General features: G+C 37.3%; 1 protein-coding gene across 4 annotated transcripts in view; it reads right to left on the bottom strand.

Moving 5' to 3' along the window:
- Positions 1-25,613, bottom strand: part of LOC122817233 (collagen alpha-1(XIV) chain-like) — a 950,064-nt gene that overhangs the window by 170,585 nt on the left and 753,866 nt on the right. For all 4 annotated transcript variants that reach the window (XM_044090454.1, XM_044090451.1, XM_044090453.1 and 1 more), the window contains exon 34: positions 9,488-9,541. In XM_044090454.1, the coding sequence (XP_043946389.1) occupies positions 9,488-9,541 (54 nt within the window). The remainder of the gene's footprint in view (positions 1-9,487; positions 9,542-25,613) is intronic.

The raw sequence follows: 25,613 nt of genomic DNA, 5'->3' as shown, positions 1-25,613 counted from the left end.
AGCCGAACTTTTGAAAGTTCGATTATCTAATATAGACCCCACCACACTCCCTCAGCTTGGCACACCAGCCAGGTGGCCAGATGCACAACACATCCCCCTCCCTCCTACCCCAGCCATTCAGGTCCCATTTCTATGTCCTGCCAATGGCTCTCCTTCCTCAGACTGTAGTAGAGAAAAAAAAATTTTTTTTTTGTTTTAAACTGTAGAAACTGCTTGCCACAAATGTAGTAAACACTTGCTTCAGTTTATACCCTGCCTGCTTAGATTGCTATAGTGCTCGAGTTAACTTTTTTTTTCTTCTTTTAAACTGTAGCAAACAGTTGCTACAATTTATACCTTGCCTGCATGCATCACTAAGGCATTAATTTCTTTTTTCTTTTTTAATACTGTAGGAAATTGCTTGCTACAGTTTAGACCTCACACAAGCATTACAGCACTCAAGTTTACACTTTCAAAAGCTGGTATTGCATTACAGAGTGATCGGGATGATGGAAGGCTGATTGCATCCCCTAGTATTATGCACATGTCTCACCCTACCATAGCTATGCTACTGCAGCCTTCTACAATATGGCAGCCATGTTTTTTACTACACTAATATGGGCCTGATAACATGGCAGTTATGATAATGAGATAAAGTAATACAGTTGCCTCAGAATCCCTGCTACAACACATTATGCTATCACACCTAGGCTGAGCTAGCATGGTTGCCCCTCCCTGGGCCTAGGCTAATGGGACATTTGCACACTATACTTGTGCATGAATGCAACTATGCACTAATGATACTTTTACTGGTGCTGCCAATGATGAATGTCTTGAAAAGTTCAAACATATGGCTGAGCTCATAAAGCTATCATTTCAATTCAGTTCTTGTGCAGAATATTAGCATAAACTTGGCTTCCTCAAGTATTGGGTTTGCAGGGCTCCTGCCTGGTGCAATCAGGAAACAGAAACATTATTATATCAGCTGCAAAAGAACTATCTGGAGCACCACCTGGCACCTGCACTATTATATTGGTCCATTAGTTATAGAAAGTGAATGACTAGTGGTGGCTTATTCGGGAAGTGAGACGTGCCACCAACATCATGTGCTCCGACGAGGTGCCACCCAGTCCTGATACACCAGTGGCAGGCAGAAATTCGAGAGAGTATGTCAACCTTTTATAGTAACCACTGTGTACAGTGTGCATAAGATTTTATTTTTGGTTGCCGTCTGATTCTTTGCCTTCTTTTGGCAAGGTCACAATGTACTGAACTATTGTACTTTCTTATACAGCAGCTGAGGAAAAAAAGTTTAACAAGGATACCTGTTTCAAGAGAACTGAGAGGTTGTGCAGGCAGTGGGGTATGCATATTACGTCCATGGCAATATTTTTGCAGTAGCAAATGTTCTTGCACTATACGTATGTAGTAATGTTTTTTGTTTTTTATTCTCTTTCTGTTTATTTTTTTCTCATCCTTCCAAAAGTGCAGCTGTGGTGCAGGTAGCAAAAACTTAATGCTAGGAAACTTCACATTGCCACCTGATATCTAACTGCCACCACTTTGGAGATATTGTTACCTCTTTAGGAATAAAAGTGATATTTACGCACATTATTTGTAACTATCTTAATCAATGTCCACATAGTAGCATTGTGGCACAGCGTGTCACACAACAGCTCAACACACAGGTCGGGAATATTTAACATAAATAAGATTGTCAGTAAGTGAGAAATTGTGATTTTTTGCCAATTATGAATATCTGCTATATTAATATTCTGTTAATAACTCTGTTAATAACTATGAGAAGGAGTTTATAAGGTACTTTATATTTTCAAATAAAAGCTTGCATAATGCTGCAAAAGTTGTCACTGATAGCTGTTTAGTAATAATGTATATGAGTGTTATATGAATTATCACTGCATTCATTTTAGCACATGCTGAACCTCTGATATATATTTTTTGGATGGTCAGAGTTCATTATAGTGACTCTTGCACAATTCAAGGACTTTTGCCGTTTTTGAGTTTGCGTGACTCTTGAGTTAGTATATTTAGTTTCTGGGTTTGTGAGGGCCAAGCCCTCATGTCAGGGGTTGTGGGAGGCAAAATCCCTGATGTAAAAAATTGTTCTTTGTTTATTTTGGTAATTACAAATGTAACCTCTTAGTTTACACTTGCAATTACTTTTTTGTGATGATTTTTATGAAGATTAATGATAATCACTGATGGGTTTGTTTGATATTTTGAGTTTCGATCCAACTCACCAGAGACTACTTATCATAAACTTAATATATCTGTAAGAAATCATATTTCTGCACATATCTCAAGCATTGTTGGCATTGTGGAACAGCATTTCATACAGCCAGGCACCATAGAGGTCAAGAATGGCTCTTCAGATAAATGAGGTACTCTGTGCAAGAGAAAATGTGGGTTATTTTCCAATAATATCATGAATATATGCCATTGTATTAATATTTATATTAATAATTTGAACCATAAAGTGTTTATATGGTGCCCCATTGAATCAAATGAAAGCATATATAAAGCTAGAAAAACTTTGTACTAATAGTGCGTGCCTAGCACTGATTTGCCGATATTTGCATGTGCATGTATTTGTCCATTAGATATGCACATATGCATACAAATTATAATTTTGCTGATATCTCAGAAGTGGTGCGACATCTACAAAAATGCTTTGCTGCAAACTGAATATCACATATACAAAAAATTTCAGACTTATATATGGGTCTATATTCTATGGTTAGAGAGGTATTAATAGTCATTTGTAACACGTGCGCGTGTGACCGTGCGCGCACACACATGCACACACACACACACACACACACACACACACACACACACACACACACACACACACACACACACAAAATAAGTCATTTTAAAAACTAAGCAAATAGAAGTGAATCTAAACAAACAATATTTAAACAACAAGTATGATTGAATGAAACTGTTTTATATATTTTAGTTATAATTGTGGCATCGCACACTGTAGGATCACATGTAATACAAAGCCACTCAGTCTTGTAAGCATTTGCACCTTAGCAGTTCCCACCTTCACACTGTACCTCATTTCTGATGAAGGCAGGACAATCAAGCCAGGGGTGAATTTGTGAATGGCTATCCAATTAACAAGTTCCTGCCTGAAGAAAGATGATCTATCATACTGCATAATCTGCAGTGGGAGTGAATTCCAGAGGTGGGAAAAGTACTACATAATGATCCTCTCTTTCTAACATGTTTTATTTATGTATTTGCTACTGAAGATTTAAACCTCTTGTCCTGGAATTTGTGGGACTATTTGATTTGTGGAGATACAAGAAATTCAGGAACGCTGGATCCCTAACAGCACAGAAGGCAAGGCATAAACCTCCTCTCAGGAGGCTATATGACACTAAATAAAGGGATAGTGCTTCCAGTCTTCTCTGGTAACTTAAGGATTTAAGCCAATACCCTTCAGAGTTGGGAACCTCTGGATTCTTTCTAGTTGTTTGATATGTTTAGTGAAGTACATCCCAAAAGGGGCATTGCAGTCAATAACTGACCAAATCAATGCTGAATATAAAGGGACAATGATCTCGTCACAATTACAGAATTCAAGGACTTTTGCCCTGTTTGAGTACTCCTTTGGTAATCGGCTATACTAAGTAGAAGGACTTTCAGATTAGTATTGATGCATGATAATCTAAAGAAAGGGAATTATCAACCCAAGTATCAAGGTCTTTAAGAACATTCTTACCTTGTATGTTGTATGCTAAGAGAGGGGGTTCACTACCAAATGTTACAATATTGCACTTTTTAGTATTTAATTTGAGTCCATATTTGTACCCCAGGTGCATTCAAGTATAAGCACTTGCTGAAAGGCTTGGGCATCAGAGGGGGAATTAACCATGACTTCCATGGTGTCAAATGCTTTAGCTGGGTCAAGGTGTGCCATGTGAAAAGGATGCCCACATGACAATGGGTATGTCATGGGGACAGAATGCCCATTGTCAACAGCCTGTGCTACCCTTTTTATCAAATTAACCAGATTCATTATTAACTGGTGTCCTTGACAAACCAGAGCCAAACTGCTGCAGGTTTATCCTGAATGCATTTTTAAAATCATAGCATACCATGTCAGTTAAAATATGTTCCATGGCTTTGCAAATAAGTTTGAAAAAAAAAAACATGATTAGGAAGTCCAGATAAGGTGGTAATAAAATGTAACCAAAACAAAGAAAGCCACCAATAGAAAATAAAATAGCATCCATTTCCTTTTAGTGTCACTGACCATGTTCCAGGTGATTTTAATGGTGACAGAGACAATGAACTTGAATTTGGAGAGTTAAAATGGCAGATTATGTTTCATGCTTACTGTGAACCTGGACTCAATAACTCAATAACAATGTAAATTATAAGGTGGTTTTGACTAGGAACCAGCATAGTACTAAGTGTAAATAGAATTGCTTTTATGTTTTATTATCTATTGTTAATAAGTTTTACAAGGTGTATTTGTTAGATTTGCAAGTTTGTATAATGGATTAATTATAACTGGAACATGTGACGGGAAGTCTTATTTAAGTGTTTATTTCACACTAACAGTTATGTTCTGATAAAGGCCAGTGTGGCTGAAAGTGCTTAACATTTATTAAACTATTTTTGCTATTTTATTTTCTGTTGTTGGTTTTCTTTGTTTTGCAGATAATCTTGTCAGGCTGATGGGTCTATAATTCCCAGGCCAGTGGTGTGGCGGCCATTGTGGAATGGCTACACTACTGCCATAGCTCTCAACCTTCCATCTCCAAAATGAGGAACACTCGCCTTCATAATGTGGAACAAATGGGCAAAATGTGGAACACATACTAATGGGTCACTAACATCTTCAAATAGGAAGGTCATAGGATGGTTAAAATATGTTGGATTTACTTATAAAGAAGATCCTTTAATGAATTAATATGATTCATTTCTATTTACCATGGATTTCACTTAAAAAAATTCCTAAAACTGAATGTGTGAAAGATTCTTTCAATGTGGAACTTTTAGGAACTTCGAGGAACATTAACTTTTTAAGACCCCAAATGAGGTACATTTGAGAGGTATGACTACTGCTGATGGCCAAACCTAAAAACAAAGCCAGTGTCTAAACTCAGGTTAAATAGTTTAAGCAATGTCTCTGCCAGTACTAGTTAAGTACTGTTTATCAGACAGACAGTTCTGTTGTCAGGCCCCATGGGGGGAGAGCACCTTCAGTATATGCTTTTTAGTGATGATGGCAGGGGGGGATTAAAGATTCAGGGATAAGTGAGCTTTGGATCATCCTCAGGGTAAAGTTCAGACTGAATTTGTTTTCTAGTAGGATGGCAATGACTACTGAATCAGATTAGGCGGTACTATCATGAGTAAGTTCAGAGTAATGTTTGGTGCTATTTCTTAGTTTCAAAACATTGCTAAAAAAAGTATCTGTAATGGTCCTTAGCTTTGGATGCTAACCTAAGATCATAGGCTACTTTAGTAGACTTAATAGTACTTTTCAAGTTTTTAGTCAATTTTCTGATGTTAACCTTCATATGATGGTCTTTTGGCCTGCTATACACTTTAGGATACTTTTTATTTTATTGCAGAGTTTATTAATGCTGAGTGACCCCCTGTGATATTTGTTTTTTAACTTTCCTATTATATTTAGATCTAGTTAAGTTTGACAGTTCTATATATTTATCTAAGTGGGCATAGAGCTATGCTGTGTAGTTACCTGCTGTGGATGTCTGGGAGGTGCTGTTGTAAGTGAATTCTGAAACTTTATCATCATATAATTTGTTGAAATTAGTACATTTGAAATCCTTGAAGTCTTGGATATTGGTTTCATCGCATTTAGATGTTTTGAAGGAGAAGTTCACCAGTTTATGATACAACTTGACCAAAGAAGGAGATACCAAAAGGACACTACACAAAGAAGTTGTATTCATAAGGACCATGCAAAGAATGCAATGCTCTCCCTTCAGTTTGTCAACAACTTGGTGCAGGGAATTTTGTTTATTAAATCAAACATCTTTTGTGCATTGCCTACATTAGAGGTACAGGTACTCCAGTTTATTGAGGAGTGGTAAGTTTCCCAAAGTAATGGAGTTCTATTTACAGGGAGTATATTGAGTACATGTAGGGACTTTACATGATTTTCAGGGGACATACCAGGTGCCCTTTAACAGTCTACAAACTGATACTTGGTCCTATTTAGTGTGATTTGGAGCTTAATAAGTTCCATTTGTGGGTCTCTCGAAATTTGTCTAGAGATGATATTGACCCTAGCAGACATGGAGAGTGCACTACAGTTGCAATTGGGTCTGAAAGCATGGTAGGCATAAAACCCAGTTATAGAGGGAGTGCTTTCTGCACATTTAAACAAACTTTCAGAAATTTGGACCATAACTCTCAACTGTTCAGATTTTTGCCTCACATTTCTGATGTGTTTCTCATAAAATTGCTGTTTTCTGTTAAATCATTGGCAAATAATTGTGGATTGAATTAAGAAAATAATGAAAGACATTTAAGTTTCAGACGTCATACTTTTCACAAAATTCATATACAAAACATGTAGTTCTATCAACCTTTTAAGTTTGCAAGAGCACTATTTAAAAATTGTCCCTATTTTTGGACCTTTGTCTCCCATTATTTATGGCTTTGTCCAGATTTCTAGCTCTAAGAGGTTGAGAGATATGGAAATTACACATATATGGATGCATTCCAAATACAGGACAGCTTCAAGGTTAGTTATGTGAGACTTCTAGCATTCTCCCCCCAGTCTGTTTAGATTTGTTGTGGGGTATTAACTTCACCTTCAAAGACAGCATGAATAGGATACCCTCAATAGCAGACTCTTCTCTTTTACCAACACTGCTCTACCTCTACTGGTTATTTAGGATCTAAGACAACACTGAGTCGCAGACAGAGCTAGCCAGATATATATGAGCTTTACTCAAATGAAATTTAAAACCTGTGACCAGTGAATGAAACTTTCAGTAGCATTCAACAAAAAAAGGTAAGAAGACATGCACCCTAGAGGTACATACAGGGGTCTACTTCTAAATTTTTAAGTTTTAAAACTTCACATTTCTTATGGTCGAGACCATAAAATCAAAGTTTTGAAACTTTGAAATGTAAATAAAAAAACTAAAAACAAAAAAGTCACCCTGCACCACCCACACCTCCTGCTAATTAAATATACCAACTCTGAGATAGCACTACAGTGAGGAAAACGGTAAATATACCATTCTCTGTTGTATGGTGACCTCCTTTTAAACAATTCAAAGTTTCAAAACTTCATTCTTATGGTCTCAACTATAAGAAATTCAAAGTTTTGAAACTTAGAAATTTAGAAGTAAACCCACATACAGACATAGCAAAACAAATATGACGTTTACTGAGGGTCAGGATACAGGTGATGTCAGTGGTCAGGTGCCATTGAAAAGGGAAGCAATAATAAGTGAGGTAACCTCCTAGCATGTCATGACACCAATGTTTTTTTCAGTGGCTTACCATAAGTAAAGAAACTATCTATTGACATCTGGAAAGGCAACATGCAACAGAGGCGATATGTACGGAAAGGGGAATAAGCAGGGTAGGTGTGAACATCTGGAAAACTGATGAACAGTGAAATTAATTTGGCTGCTATGTCAAAACTGTCACATCAATCCAACTAAGAAAGGAGAATTGAATAATCAAAGCTAATTACCCAAATGTATGAAACAATGTGCCTAGGCAATACATAAGGCTAGTGGAATGTGGAATGTGGAATGTGCAAATATTTACACAGAAGTATTCTTAGAGGAAGGAAGGGGTCGAGAAGGAAGTATTTACCCAAGCTTATAAATGGTGAGAGACCCCTAAAGTACTGCATCTGGATCAGAAGGCCCCTACACAAGGAAGGAGCTGTACATGCATGCATGCACAAAGAATGAGCTGGAATAGTGAGAGACCCCTAAAGTACTGCATCTGGATCAGAAGGCCCCTACACAAGGAAGGAGCTGTACATGCATGCACAAAGAATGAGCCGGAATAGTGAGAGACCACTGAAGTACTGCATCTGGATCAGAAGGCCCCTACATAAAGAAGGAGTTGTACATGCACGCACAAAGAATGAGCCAGAATGGTGAGAGACCCCTAAAGTACTGCATCTGGATCAGAAGGCCCCTACACATGAAAGGAGCTGTACATGCATGCACAAAGATTGAGCCAGAATGGTGAGAGACCCCTAAAGTACTGCATCTGGATCAGAAGGCCCCTACATAAAGAAGGAGTTGTACATGCACACACAAAGAATGAGCCAGAATGGTGAGAAACCCCTAAAGTACTGCATCTGGATCAGAAGGCCTCTGCACAAGGAAGGAGCTGTACATGCATGCACAAAGAATGAGCCGGAATGGTGAGAGTCCTTTAAAGTACTGCATCTAGATCAGAAGGCCTCTGCACAAGGAAGGAGCTGTACATGCATGCACAAAGAATGAGCCGGAATGGTGAGCGACCCCTAAAGTACTGCATCTGGATCAGAAGGCCCCTACACAAGGAAGGAGCTGTACATGCATGCACAAAGAATGAGCCGGAATGGTGAAAGACCCCTAAAGTACTGCATCTGGATCAGAAGGCCTCTGCACAAGGAAGGAGCTGTACATGCATGCACAAAGAATGAGCCGGAATGGTGAGAGTCCTTTAAAGTACTGCATCTAGATCAGAAGGCCTCTGCACAAGGAAGGAGCTGTACATGCATGCACAAAGAATAAGCTGGAATGGTGAGAGACCTCTAAAGTACTGCATCTGGATCAGAAGGCCTCTACACAAGGAAGGAGCTGTACATGCACACACAAAGAATGAGCCAGAATGGTGAGAGACCCCTAAAGTACTGCATCTGGATCAGTAGGCCCCTACACAAGGAAGGAGCTGTACATGCATGCACAAAGAATGAGCCGGAATGGTGAGAGACCCCTAAAGTACTGCATCTGGATCAGAAGGCCCCTACACAAGGAAGGAGCTGTACATGCATGCACAAAGAATGAGCCGGAACGGTGAGAGACCCCTAAAGTACTGCATCTGGATCAGAAGGCCCCTACACAAGGAAGGAGCTGTACATGCATGCACAAAGGATGAGCTGGTGGACTGCAGGAGGAATTTTGTGAGGGAAACTCTCCAAAGTATGTCTGTATGTGACACTGGACACTAAATACTGGACTCCTCATAAATTAAACTTTTCCCATTTCACTGAGCAGTAGGCAAAGTGTTGTCATAAAAGTAGCCAATGGCTATGATGCAAGTTATAAGCATTCAGATATAATAGAGTGATATTAGTCCATTTGAAATTCTGAACTGTTAAACAAAAATGTCATTTTGTCCCAGTTTACCCCGTGTATTTCAAAAGGTCTGATTTTTTTCTATAATTTGCTGCAAGTGGGATCTCAGTGGAAATTAAAAGTTACATCCTGGAACTACTGTTCAGAAATGAGATAAGTTAGAGAATGCCCCTTACCTTTGCTCCTTGAAATCCATCTCTTCCTTGAGGTCCAGGAGGCCCTGGAGGGCCCTGCAAGAGGCAAAGAGAGAGAGAAAACAAAGTCACAAACTGGTATTACAGCTTAATGTCTGCACATGCTGGGGATACTACACCTGCTAATCAGGGTATCTTGGAGGTGTTTGTCTGTTACTTAGTATATAGGACAGGTATCCATGCAAACAGGTATCCATGCAAAGTGATGCTCCGGTGAAGTGTTCTTAGAAACGTTAAGGCTCTCCAAGCTTTTTAAGTATGTGTTTGGGGGAGGAGGTGGCAAATCATCCTGAGCAATATATTAGGATATAATACATTAGGATATAATATATTAGGATATAATATATTAGGGTATAATACATTAGGATACAATATATTAGGGTATAGTACATTAGGATATACTATATTAGGATATAATACATTAGGATATAATTTATTAGGGTATAATACATCAGGATATAATATATTAGGGTATAATACATTAGGATATAATACATTAGGATATAATACATTACGGTATAATACATTAGGATATAATATATTAGGATATAATACATTAGGATATAATACGTTAAGATATAATATATTAGGATATAATACATTAGGATATAATATATTAGGATATAATACATTAGGATATAATATATTAGGGTATAATACATTAGGATATAATATATTAGGATATAATACATTAGGATATAATATATTAGGGTATAATACATTAGGATATAATACATTAGGATATAATACATTAAGATATAATATATTAGGATATAATACATTAGGATATAATATATTAGGATATAATACATTAGGATATAATATATTAGGGTATAATACATTAGGATATAATATATTAGGATATAATGCATTAGGATATAATATATTAGGGTATAATACATTAGGATATAATACATTAGGATATAATATATTAGGATATAATACATTAGGATATAATATATTAGGGTATAATACATTAGGATATAATACATTAGGATATGTAGCAAAATTTTCAACAGATGAGGACTACTGGATGCCTAGCACTGCAGAACCAGTGTGATACCTTATAGATTGGTTCTTATTCACAATGAACTTTAGAGCAAATTCAGCTCTGAACAATGGGGTACTAAAATGCATCGGCTGTACATGGGATAGAATATTGCATCTTATTATACTTTCTAATGTTCCTAACAAAATAAAAGGACATACCCCCCTACTGTTTTGCAAGTGTTTGCCCCATTGTTTTATTGTTATGTGGAACAAAGACAGTCATCAGCTTTTGATGCAATCAAGACTCATTTTGCTCTTGTAGTGTGTATGCTTGCTCACCACAGTGGTGTGTAACCTGTTGCAGTGTTCTTTGGAATTCCTGTTAAAATCTGTATCATTATGTACCACTACTGCAGAAGTCATAAAATAAATGCTTATGTATGTCAATTACAACTACACTTTCTTTTTTTCAAAAAAGCATTGTCTCATCTTACTGAGTTTTTAATGAACTAGGCCATGATTTTACATTACAATGGCACCACATCATGCAATTTTCTAGGAGTCCTGTACATAGAAGATTGTGATATGCTACTGTGGAATTAGATAAATGCCACTAATGTTTTAAAATATTTTTGGATGACTATACAAACTGTCACACACACACACACACACACACACACACACACACACACACACACACGGACACACACACACACACACACTTGTAGTCAAGGCACACATTCCCTTTAAATTCTCTTTAAGCAATTAAAGCAGTGAGTTTTTACAATTTTGTATTTTTGTTCTTAGTGTTGTGTGCTACAGTGGTATGTGTAGTTGCAAGGGAGCACATATTCTACCAGTACATAGTACTACTGTCCACTTCAGGATACCACAAACTCCTAGGCAGTATGAGCTGAGCAATTATGGATAGCTGTTTCAGGTCTATGTTCAGCTACCAAAAAGGGATAACCACAAATCGCTAAATATCAAACGTAAAGCATCGAAACATAACATTACCGAACACGCATAACTTCGAAAAATCACTCATCAAATGACAGTAGTCTACCAACAACAAGGAAGTAATACAATGTATAAGATAAGTGAAGGAAGCCTTTTACATTTTCCCTTTTCCCACTGTAGTGCAAGCTCTGAGTTGGTATATGTAGTTAAGGGGTTGGGGTGGCACATCTGCCCACATTGGGATGTGTGGGGGGTGAAGGCCCCCAACTTTGGTTGGTTTTCTTAGTGAGGTTGACCAGCTATGGCTATTTGATGAAAGATTTTTCAAAGTTATACACATTCGGTAATGTTACGTTTCGATGTTTTACGTTCAATATATACCAGTTTGCGGATATTACTTTTCGGTAGCTGAACATAGATCCAACGTTTCTAGGTGGTGTGACCCATACCTCTCAGCTGTACAGATATTTTTCAGAACGTTCAGATTTTTGCCTCATATTTTTGGTCCGTTTTTCATAAAATTGTGGTTTTCTGGCAAATTAGTTGCAAATCATTAAAGACTGAAGTTAGAAAATAATGACAGACATTTGAGTTTTGGATATCACATCCTTCAGAAAGTTCATGCTAATGCAAAATCTGTTATTTCAACTTTCTAAGTTCGTAAGAGCAATATTTAAAAATTGTCCCTATTTTAGCCCTTTGCCCCACTTTTACTTATGGCTTTGTCCAGATTTATTGCTATAAGAGGTTGAGAGGCATGGTGTGACCTGACTTAAACAGGTTATTGCACACCTTAATGCACACCCAGGTCTCCTAGGGGCGTTCGGTCAGCAGTCCAAGATGCAGTGAGCTGCTTCTGCTTTTAGTCGTCACTGTTTGGTTTGTGGATTTGAAATCTCTAGTCATCTAGTAGAACTCTTCTCTTTCTCCAAATCTCAATATCAGCACATTCATTGAAGGACATTAATAAAAGGAAGGGGGCTGTATTTTATCCCCAGTTATTTCCTAGGCAGAAAGGGTGGAACTTATCAGGAAATGGGGGCAAAATCTGTCAGGGAGGCACCAGAGACAGACTGGCTGCAGTGGGTGGGAGTTTAAACAGCTGTCTGAATAATCTAGAGAATATGAAGTTATGGTGAGATATGTAACCTGTCTTCAACGTCAAAAATCTGGCTAGAACCTAAATTAATGGTGGGGGGCAAAGGCCCAAAAACATGGGAAAACTTTAAATGTTGCTCTTATAAACTTGGAAAGTTTCTAGAATAACAGAATTTGTGTTAGCATGCATTTGCTGAACTATTGGAAATCTGAAACTCAAATGTATGTTATTATTTAGTGATTTCAGTCCCCTGTGATTTGCCAGAAAATTCACAAATTTTATGAGGAACATATCGAAGATATGAGGTGAAAATATGGACAGTTGAAAGGTATGGTCAAAATTCCAAGACATGGTGAATGAATACGAAACAGTGCCATTGTGAGGTCAGATGTCTAGTCCTAGGATCCCATAAGCAAGTGGTCCATTCAAAAACTAAAGTTCAACCTACACATACTCCAGTGTAAAAAAAAAAAACAAACCAGAAACTAGGTCGGCTATATCGGAACAAAAAATTCCTAATCCCTGAATCTAGACTTACCCTGGGCCAGGCACTCCTCCTCCCCTCCCTCTTATATGCCACCCCAGTTCTTACCAATATCCAAACCTCCACTCTAAACAAACTCCAACAGACTTACCATAAAATAGCCAGATTCATTACTAACTCCCCATACAACTCACACCACTGCATTTCTTTAAACTCTCTTCAATGGCTTGAACTTCCCCAGTTTCTGCTATCTTATCAATTTCATATGCTACACTCTATTCTTTATAAACCCTCCTTCTATCCATCTCTATCTTCCTTAGTCTCCATCTACATCCCATCCCGGACCCTCCGTACTTCTAACCAACAATTATTTGATGTCTACCACCCAAAAAGGTCGGTAGGCAAACTACTCTACAAACACTCCCTTGCCCATGCTTGGAACAAACTTCCCCTTGATTTACATTCAGTCTCCCACACCTCACACTTTAAAAATGAACTAAAAGCTTATTTTCTCAATTCCAGGACCTGCTCTTGCCATGACCCCACCTAGCCTTCCTTCTCATTATGTACCCTCAAAAGGTCCATACTTAGTACCTCATTACACCTCTCTCTAATGTGTCTACTATGCATTTGCATAATTTTATACAAACAAAAACATTTTATTGTTGACTTATTGAACTATATCAATGTAAAATTTTGTTACTAAGCTTCTTTTTAATACAACTTTGACTTTATGCATGTAACCCAACATATGTGAATCTTTTTGCTATAACTGCTATTATGTCAATATTGTTTAAAATTTTACTTGTTTAAAAATGCACTACTGGAGCTTTTCTCCTCGGGTCTCCACTGAAAATGGGCCACAAGCCCAGTTGGACAAACCCAGTTAACAAATATCAATAAATAAATAAATAATAAAACTACCCTCCCAAATCCCATTCATACTTTGGAGAACGTATCCAAAATGTATTATGTGTGAACTCTGAATCAGGTTGACAGAACACAGATGTCTGGTATATCTTTCTTGTCTCTTTTTCACTTTTTCTTATCTATTCCTTCTAAGACTTCTAAAACGTGAGTCTGCATCTCTAGGCAGAAGTAACGGGAGACAAAAGGCTTGCAGAAAATACAGATATTGGGGCAGTGAGTGGGGGTCACAGAATGTACAGAGATGGTGTGCTTATCCTGTGGAATCTCATTTTGATCATATACTGAAAGATGAAAAAGCATTTCCAGAATGGTTGAGAGCTATGAAATACAGGAGACAACAGAAAGCAGGAAGTGACATAAAAAAACTAGACAAGAATAAAAGATTATAGTAAATATAAAAAAGTATTAGGTCAAGATCTGTTCCCAAATAATATGTGCCAGAAAAAAAGGAGAAGCAGGACATTCCCCTTCATTTTAATGACATTGTTCTGTCAAACACATATCAGGAAACAATAATAATAATATTAATAAAAATAATAAAAATATGAGGGTGACCTACAGGAGTGCTTTCTCAGGTGATGACTGCTGTGAAATCCAAGAGTCAGAAATAGGATACTGACTTGCAGGAGTTCTCTTCTCTTTGGAATGCTAACGGAACTTTCCTGACAATCTTTAACTAATGTTAATTAGACGTTTAAGACAAACTGTTGCACTAAACATACTGCAGGTTACTGAGCAGCTGTCATAACATGCCTAACACAGCAGTGCTACATGTAACAATGAACAGAGAACAGATATGCCTCTCAGTCATTCACTAAAAGCAAAACATGCCAAGCAAGACTCTATTAACCAAATGTTATTAAATGGACTATGCAAGTATGGTAATGAATGTTTTAAAACATGTAAAGTGTTTGGGAGAGATTATTACATGACTATTAACACATTATTAAATGAAAAGCATATTAATAACCATCTTAATGTGGTTACAATAATAAAATAATGATCATCACCAACCCCCATGTTCCCATATTATATATGGTTGGGGTGTCAAGTTAACTGTCACCATCCTTCTTGATTCAGATCCACCTCCTACCTTCTTTGACAGTCATAGAAACACACAAAGGCAGTTCCAGGAAAATAGACTGCTACAACTTTTAATGTGTTAGGCGCTTTTCATTTACTCAATATAAACTTCATCAGATAGATTGCACATCAACATTCATCATTTATATAGTAAAAAAGGCGCTAAAAAACTGATGGTCACAAATTCCATAAATTATACTTATAAACCTCTGTTAAAAATACATATTTATATAAATAACATGTATTTAAATATACACCGATATATATATATACACATACATACATACTATTAACCCTTTTTATATAAAATACATTTTAACTTGAACAAGCTTATATAGTATTGATTATAAAATATGATTTTATACTGACAATCAAAACATTGTACCCATTCAATCTATTTAGTGCCTTTAATTTCAATATAGTGCTTATATTACATATATCATTCAGTCCTGGCCATGCATAAGAGAACAAATTTAATTGCCAACTTAGCTCTGCCTTATCTAATAAGAGCTCCCAAGTACCTCCTCTTCTAGGCATTTTTACTTGTTGCGATACTGAAAATTTAAATTCATGTCCTATAAATTCTTGTACAAGCCTAGTTAGTGTGTTGTTAGTGCTTTCCTTTGTTATGGCATAAGTATGTTCATATATTCTTTCTTTTAACATACAAGTTGTTCATCCTATATAATAAGTCTGACGCTGTTGGCATAGATTTATATATATATATATATATATATATATATATATATATATATATATGTATATATCAGTCCTTTTAAATTGCAATTATGTCTCCCTTTTATATTGTAAGTTCTTCCTTTTATTGTGACAGAATGTCCTTCCTGAATATACCTGCAAAAGCTGCACCTTCCACATTTTTCACATTCCCTTGTTGCATTCTAACTATATTGTCTGACTTATTTCTTTCTAATAGTGCTTTTACAGTTGTTCCTTTCTTAGCTATCATTTTAAAACCTTGTTCCAGTTTGCCCCTAATCTGTACATCTTCCTGTATTATCATCCAATTTTTGAACATAATCATTCTGATTTCTTGAAAGTGCACATTATGTGGTGCTATAAACAAAAACATGGTATCTATTACTTATTCTTTTTCGTTTTGACTATTAAATAGTTGTTCCCCTTTGTTTCCTATTATAGGTGAAAAATATCAATTTTTCCTTTTATTTTTAACTTCTTTATATAGTTCACATAACATGTCAGTAGGATACCCTCCTTTTGAAAAGATTCCTATTAGATTATCACATTCAATTTCAAACTCCTGATCTAAGGTTACCATTTTTGCTGCCCTTAGAAATTGTCCTTTTACCACCGCTTTTTTATTCCCAATTGTATGGGCACTAGTGAAATGTAGAAATTAATTTGAATAAATCGGTTTTCTATAGATTTTGGCCATAATTTTTTATTTACTGTATCTTTAGTTAGATTGACATCCAAATAGCTAATACTTGTTCTTCTTACTTCATGTGTGAATGCAAATATGTAGTTGTGTTATTGATGTACTCAATAAAATTACTTAACACTCATTGATCACCTTGCCACAAAATAAAAATATCATCCAAAAACCTTAGATAGACCTGGATGTTTTGTGAATATGGACTGTTAAATACATATTGCTCTTCCCAGACTGCCATTACTGTGTTAAAAATCATGCCACATGGTGACCCCATGGCCACTCCAACCTGTTGCAGGTAGTGTTTTTTCTTAAACTGAATAAAGTTGTTTTTTTAGTATCATTTCAAACAAATCAATATGCAAGTTAATCTTATTTTGTGTAACCCCTTGTTTTTGTAAAAATACACTAACAGCTTCCAATCCTTCCTCATGAGGTATACAAGTAAACAAATCTTTTATGTCAGTTGTAAGAAATAAGCTATCATTTGAATACTCCTTGCCATTCATAATATCTAAAAAGTGCCATGAGACCTTACAAATCTGAGAACAACTCATTATCAGCTTTTTCATTTTGTTATCAAGGTATTTTGCTGACGCATAGGGGATGGAATTACGTCCATCTACTATGGGTTGCATAGGTGGATTTTGCACACTCTTGTGTATCACTGGCGCTCCACAAATAGTGAGAATCACTGGGGCAATGTTATTCAAATAAGTATATTCATCCACGGTTATTCTATTTTCTAAAAACATGTCATTAAGTAAGACAAACATTCTCTTGTAGGCTGTGTTAACTTCATTTCTGCTAACATCTTGGTATGTAGCTTGAGATAATATTTCATCCATTCTTTTTTCATAATCAAATACATCCATTATTACTAATCCCCCCCCCCCCCACTTTATCTGGGTTCATAATTCTTAAGGATTGTTGCATTAGAAACTCCAAATTATGCCTTTCTTCATTAGTTCAATTATCCTTAAATGCCCAACTTTTGTTAAAAATGTGCCTGATGTCAATTTCACATATCGTTTCATATAACAACAATGTGAGGTGCAGTGGGGGGTTGTGTGTACTACGTCCTCGTAATAAATCTTCATCTAACACATTGTTAGTTCCAAATAATATTTTCAAATTCAATTTTCTCAAGAACCATTTTAAATCAGTCAGTAAATCAGCCAGATTTGAGCGTTTTACTGGAACAAATGTCAGGCCTTTGCTAAGCACATCAACCATTTCATCTATATTAGGTCTAGAAAGATTGAACACCTTAAAATCTTTTGTACTATTGTGTATTATTGTGGGCTTAGCCTCTATAACCTCTTCATCGCTAAATTCTTCTACAAAGTCAAAACCATCATTAACTTCATTATTCAGTTGTAACCTTTCATCCTCCCTTTCCCCCGATACTGGTATCCCCCCCCTCCTGATGATAATTAAAATCTGCCAAGTTAAAAATATATAGTCGGTGAAACATCAAGGTCTGAAAAAAGAAGGGGTGCAGCATGTTGCTTTCAATGGAAATTTCATATAATAATGCAGTTGATATTAAGACCCCCCTCCCCCAGATGAAGGGAAAAATCATGCCTGGCTTAGGATTATGGATTTAGGCTTGCAACTCCTTCTTCTCACACTTCATCTGCCATCTCTCTGTCTTGTCTCTCCTCTGAGATCTGTCTCTCTTATGTGCTGACCATCAGTGGCATAACTGCATAATGCATCCTGTCCAAATATTGACAGACCTCATAATGGCCTCCCACAGCATGTCACTCTGTGACATCACTCCTTCCTTATCCCAGCAGGGACAGCCTTTTTCTATGATGTTGTCTAGTTAAACATGCTCAACCTTAGCCAAAAAGTTGTATCAAACTGTAGCTTTTCCAGCTGAAACCTCTTCACCTGCAACATACAAGCATCTGTGACTTAAATACAACTGTCTGTTGGTCACACTACAAATTCTACACATAGATACAAACTATGCACAATGTATATTCAAGGATCTCAGGTACTTGCAACATGTGCTGCAAGGCATTGATAATTATGGTATGTGGAAAATAAAAATTAGCATGCACACATGCAGTCATCTCTCTCTAGCTATATATATATATATATATATATATATATATATATATATATATATATATATATATACATACATATATATATATAAAATGTCCCCAAAATGACCATGGTGCTCAAAGAAGAGGTGCAAGGAGAAATAAATCAACATGACAAACACTCCAGTACTCCAACTCAAGAAAAACAGCAGACGCAGTGGTGCCTAACTTCGTTTATTAGTTCTGTTTGTGGAATAAACAAAGTTAGGCACCACTGCGTCTGCTGTTTGTCTTGAGCTGGAGTGCCGGAGTGTTTGTTGTGTATATATATATATATATATATATATATATATATATATACACACACATACACACACACACACACACACACACACACACACACACACACACACACACACACACACACGCACACACACACACACACACACACACATATATATATATATATATATATATATATAAAGATAGATATAGATATATATGTATGTGTGTGTGTGTTTATAATGTGCACATATGCATGCAGCCCTACCATAACAGACATGAATATAATGCTTACTGTTTCAATGAATGGCAGAACCTGTCATATGAAATAGCATGTTCCAGTGTCATGTGGACTTTTAAAGAAGCATGTGAAGAATAACCCATGAGGCTTATTTATATTACATGTCCCTGAATCACGTTATGTACACATGGTGTTCTGCAGTTTTAAAAGGGTAACACTGATAACTACAGAGCATAATATGCAATATCCTCAAGAAGCCAGATAAGAACACCATCTGATCTCCTTCGTGTTTCACATATTACTTTCTGAGACAATACATTGTTTGTACACTGACAATTTAGATGGTAATCCTGACTATGTGCCTTTATGTATGTGCCGCTGTGACTACCATTAGGTCATGTGTGTATTCCTACTATCCATTCAATGGTAATTTTTTTTTTGCATCCTTTGCTCTTGTTATGATATAATTTATATGAAAAGTTGATATTACCTGTTTCACGATGCTGCTGTTAATATCAATATTTCTGCCACTCTGATGGGTATGCATTTGTTAACCATACATGGAAAAAGGCATATGTCTGCCATCATCTTAAATGCTATTACATTACATTATAATTTCTCTCTGCAAATGTTTGACTGCACAGTTTATTTATTCCTTAATTTTTAACAGCATTTGAATGTATTTTTGTGTCTCTGGTATGGTATTGATAGTTAGAGACACTCTACATATACTATAGCATCATCCTTTGGTTCCCTATCTAGTGCTCTACATCCATTGTCAGGTGTGCCAACCACCTCCTAACCCCCTTGACTTTCTCTGATAAGACCAGGGCCAGTACAGATCTTAAGGGTGTCCTCAGGGTCTGGCCATCAGCATTCACCATTTTATTTTCCATTTGACCTTTCCTGTTACTCCCCCTCCCCTCATGATTCCTGTGGTAATGCATGAGGGGTGGGCATGCCATGGGGATATGTATCATTTCACTCCTCTTTTGCAGCTGTTCAGCCATGTTCCCAGTGTACTGCCCTTTGCACCATACTCCCAATAATGTTGCCCCCTAGCCTCTAAAGAGAGTCATTATAGGAGATGCCCACAAAACTACTCTTGCACCAGAAATCGTAATTCCAATCCCTGCCAGCTGCTCCATCATGCACCTCATCTGCTAATCAAACCTGTGTTGGCTGGAAAGTACTTTAGCCCTCTATGCCACTGGAGTGACACACTATAGCATTTTAGAAACTTTGACGAAGGCTTGACTAAACTGTTGTTAGCTCTTTGGTACATTTCTTACTGATCTCCTCTATATACCTTCTTTCTCCCCCTTTAAATCTTACTGCAGTCCTGTGTGGAATCTGTGTCAGTGTACTTTGTTTCATTGCTGCCTTGTCTTCATCTAGCAGATTTCCACAGCCCTGTTTTTGATTATGCTTCCATTATATTGCATATCTTGTTCCATTCATAGTCTGGCATAATGCTATACCCCAGGCATTATCTCAACACAAAGCAGTACTATCATCCTTAATCGTGCCCAGCATCACATGACAGGGACCAATCTTAAAACAATGCCATCATCCTTAATCCTGCCAACATCACGTGACAGGGACCAATCCTACAACAGTGCCATCATCCTTAATCCTGCCAACATCACGTGACTGGGACCAGTCCTACAACAGTGCCATCATCCTTAATCCTGCCAACATCATATGACAGGGACCAATCCTACAACAGTGCCATCATCTTTAATCCTGCCAACATCATATGACAGGGACCAATCCTACAACAGTGCCATCATCCTTAATCCTGCCAACATCACATGACAGGGACCAATCCTACAACAGTGCCATCATCCTTAATCCTGCCAACATCACATGACAGGGACCAATCCTACAACAGTGCCATCATCCTTAATCCTGCCAACATCACGTGACTGGGACCAGTCCTACAACAGTGCCATCATCCTTAATCCTGCCAACATCATATGACAGGGACCAATCCTACAACAGTGCCATCATCTTTAATCCTGCCAACATCATATGACAGGGACCAATCCTACAACAGTGCCATCATCCTTAATCCTGCCAACATCACATGACAGGGACCAATCCTACAACAGTGCCATCATCTTTAATCCTGCCAACATCATATGACAGGGACCAATCCTACAACAGTGCCATCATCCTTAATCCTGCCAACATCACATGACAGGGACCAATCCTACAACAGTGCCATAATCCTTAATCCTGCCAACATCACGTGACCAGGACCAATCCTACAACAATGCCATCATCCTTAATCTTGCCAACATCATGTGACAGGGACCAATCCTACAACAGTGCCATCATCCTTAATCCTGCCAACATCACATGACAGGGACCAATCCTACAACAGTGCCATAATCCTTAATCCTGCCAACATCACGTGACCAGGACCAATCCTACAACAATGCCATCATCCTTAATCTTGCCAACATCACGTGACAGGGACCAATCCTACAACAGTGCCATCATCCTTAATCCTGCCAACATCATATGACAGGGACCAATCCTACAACAGTGCCATCATCTTTAATCCTGCCAACATCACGTGACAGGGACCAATCCTACAACAGTGCCATCATCCTTAATTCTGCCAACATCACCTGACAGGGACCATTCCTACAACAGTGCCATCATCCTCAATCCTGCCAACATCACATGACAGGGACCAATCCTACAACAGTGCCATCATCCTTAATCCTGCCAATATCACATGACAGGGACCAATCCTACAACAGTGCCATCATCCTTAAACCTGCCAGCATCACATGACAGGAACCATTCCTATAACAGCCACGAGCTAGCTAGGAATATTACTTTTATGATATATAGAAAGAGTAGTTTTAAATAAAAATCAGCTATAAAAATGCAGTAAGGTACTGCGGGGTGTGAGTAATGGAGATTCGTCTATTTGCATATGATTATGCTACTCAGAAGAACCTCATGATACACACACATGTTCATGCACTGTGATTTAAATAACTCATACCTTTTCTGCCTTATAGCTTAATTACTTAATTACTTTTTTCATTTTTTTTTTGCTAGAAACACTAATCAATTACTTATAAGCTTTAACTTTTATCACCATTGCTTATACTTGCATCAGAGTATAACATCCAGTTTTTAGAGCATATCAATTCAGCTTAAAGAAGCCCATAGTTATTTATTTACATTTATTAGTACATTTGTTCAGTGGGTAAGCACAGAGGTCCAAAGATACTTTTAGGCATAATTTGAGCCAAAAGGCATACAGCATTTTTGAAAATGATGATACAATCAATGACATGCAAAGCAAAAATACAATAAACAAAGTATGCATGTCAGCAGACAGAATGGTGCTTCATCATCATCATCATCATCAGCCCCCTTTTTCCTATTTTCTACATGGGGGTTGGGGTGTCGTGTTAACTGTCATCACCTCTTGATTCAATGTTACACTCCTGCCTTGTTTGACACTCATGCCTGACTGTCGCTGATCTTCTCTCACATAACCCTTCCATCTCTTTGCTGGACACTCTTACCGTCTTCCTGTCTGTCCCAAATCTTCTTCACCAGATTGTCTTCTGCTTTCCTGCACATGCCTGAACCACTATAATCTGTCTCCTTGACCTTCTCTGCAATTGGAGCCACTTTGGCTTCTGTACTTATGTTCTCATTTCTTCATCAGAGTCACAGTGTGCATCCTACCACCTGTCTCAGGCACTTCATTACCATCACCTCTAACTTCCTCATCTGCTCTGCCTTTACTGCCCAGGTTTCTGTACCATACAGTAGTACTGGTCTAACCACTATCTTGTACACCTTACTTTTCAGCTTCTTTGTCATTCTTCTGTCATACAATACCCCTGACACTCTACGTACGGTAAATGTATTGAGACAGACAATATAGCTCTGACATTTACAACAGTGAGACACGCAGTTAATGTAGTACAAACAGTGTACACTGCAGGCATCAGGGAGGAGCACATTGTTGTAACACGTTAGAATGTTAAGTTGGTGCAGTAAAGGAGTTGTCTGGGTATTGTGAAAAGGGAGGAATTTGACTAAGGAATTTAAGGAGGACAGTTGTTGGGGGCTCATGAAAGTTATTTGCAGTGTATGCAAATATCCATAGGACCTACATTTGTCTGAGGAAAAGAAAAAAGTTTTTATACTAAAGTTATCACTACAACAAACAATAGCTTTCAGAAATATCTAAGTTTCGAAGCCCTTAGGCTAATAAATGTATTTATTTTAAAGTACAGACTCAGCACCAAGATGTATTGTATCGTCAGCAAATTCCTATATATACTCCTGTGGCAATTTGCATCATTAAGTGTCACTACGAATATGTATTAAAATTAGGGCAAGATGACAAATGCATACCAGAATGATTTCTGCACGTGGTAAATACATACGGGAATTGTTTCACGTTCCAACAATTTCAAGTTAGAATGTAATATAACTCTAGAAGTATTTTACATGGATAGATACACTAACAATAAAGATTAAAGAGTAGTTACTAAATGACAAACTATAATAATGAGAAGATATATTTTTTCCTAAAATAAGATTTAATTAAAAAATAAAGTCAGCATGAATGGCCAGTGATGAAGTTTAACAGGGACACTTAGGAAGAGTGTTGCTATAGTATCTCCATTCCGGTGGCATTTGAAATTAAATTATTGTAATTGGTTCTGAACCTTCAGCCTTAATAAAGAATGTTCTGCCATAAAATGTAATTTGCAGTTATGCTATTTCATTTAAGCACTTTAGTTTTTAACTTAAGTAATAGGTATTTCTGACTCAGTATTTCTTCAAAGCAACACTCTGCATTAGACATCATTTATTCCTAGTCTTGATGGGGTTCCATTTTTCTGGGTCCTAGTCTGAATACCCAGATGTTTACATATGCAGCACATAATACAGAGGGAGTCTAGCTACAAAGAGGCAGGTTGACTTCATGAGACGCTAATAACCTGAAATAAAAAAAAAAATTCTAGACTGTTTCCCAGAAAGATGTCCAGAAATGGGAAGGAAACACTTAAATGGGCATTTACCTGCCCACCTCTGACAAAATCTTGTGACTGAGCAGGTGTCAAAATACAAAAAGTGCAAACTCACATATAACCCCCACATGAAAGTATGCGTGCAAAACTTGGAATCGCTAAATGTTTAAAGCCTATGCATGAAAGTAACTATAGTGCGCAGACGTATTACTAAACCAGGGTATGGGCAAGCCGTCCCAAGGGATGAACTCAAGGGTAATGTAGGGCTACCTGCAAAAGTGTGAAAGAAAGTCCAGGTGGTCCATAAAAACAGACAGCAAACCCGTAAGGAACTAATGAAGTGAGAAAAGTGATGACTTGGAGGTGGCGAAATGCGACAACAGTAACAAAATAAACACATACGCACTGACACATTTACGCATGTATTTGTTTTATCTAGATACTAGAAGTAGTGTATGTGTATGGATATATATATATATATATATATATATATATATATATATATATATATATATATATATTTATTTGTACACAGACAGACAGACACACACACACATATCTATCTCTCTCTCTTATATATATATATATATATATATATATATATATATATATACATACACACACACACACACACACACACACACACACACACATATAAATATTACCCATCCATTTATTTATTTATCTACAGCCCATGTATATATTCCTAGAGATTACATATGTTTATACAGATAGAGTGCTATACAGTGTAAGCCTGAAATTCTGCATAGTTAAAACTGAGAAATATGTAATCCCCAAACTGTAATTGTTTGATTGCTGTACAATGATCGACACTGCAGGGTCTCTGAGCATTTCCTTGACACTGCCCCCTGGTGTTTTGATTGAGCATCGAACAGCCTGCTGTAATACTGCCTTCCAAGTGTTACGTGGTTCTACTGCTACCTCCTTGGTTGTCTGTTCTCAGATGGTTTGTTCTGGAATTAACCTCCATCCCCCTTGAATGAAAAGTATGACAGGGTTCCATCTTAGACCATTTATTGTTCAGAGGTTATTATCTTTCTATTAGGTGAGGGGCTTTGCATATCATAGTAACTCTGATAACCTAATATTTACCTCTCCTTTCTGTAGGATGTCATGGCAAGTGTGTACCCCCTTGCTGATGACACTGATGTCACACATTCTTTGCTTATCCTTAACTGGCTGTAACTCAATATCTATAAAACTGTTGCCATGCAAATGTACTCTACCTTGAGGGAATCTTCTGCCTTTCAGTGCCCATCTTCATCTTACATGGTGGAAGTAAACTTCAGTTTGTTAATAAGGTGTGTAATCTAAATTTAACCCTGGACTGCAGGCTAACACGTCAAGGCAAGTGTCTGCCACTGTGACATCATCATGCTTCCACATGTGAAACTGACCACTCAGTGGTTGTTCATGTAATGGATTCTTCCCAGCTGGATTACTGCAACATCCTGTACATGGGACTTCCAGGGAATGAGCTTGATTAATTACAGTTAGTGCAGAACTCTTCTGCCAGGCACTGAATG

Source organism: Protopterus annectens, chromosome 12.part0, assembly GCF_019279795.1.
Source record: "Protopterus annectens isolate FY-2018-M chromosome 12.part0, PAN1.0, whole genome shotgun sequence".
NCBI lineage: Eukaryota > Metazoa > Chordata > Ceratodontiformes > Protopteridae > Protopterus > Protopterus annectens.
Note: the sequence above shows the minus strand (reverse complement) of the source record. Positions and strands in the feature narration are given on the sequence as shown.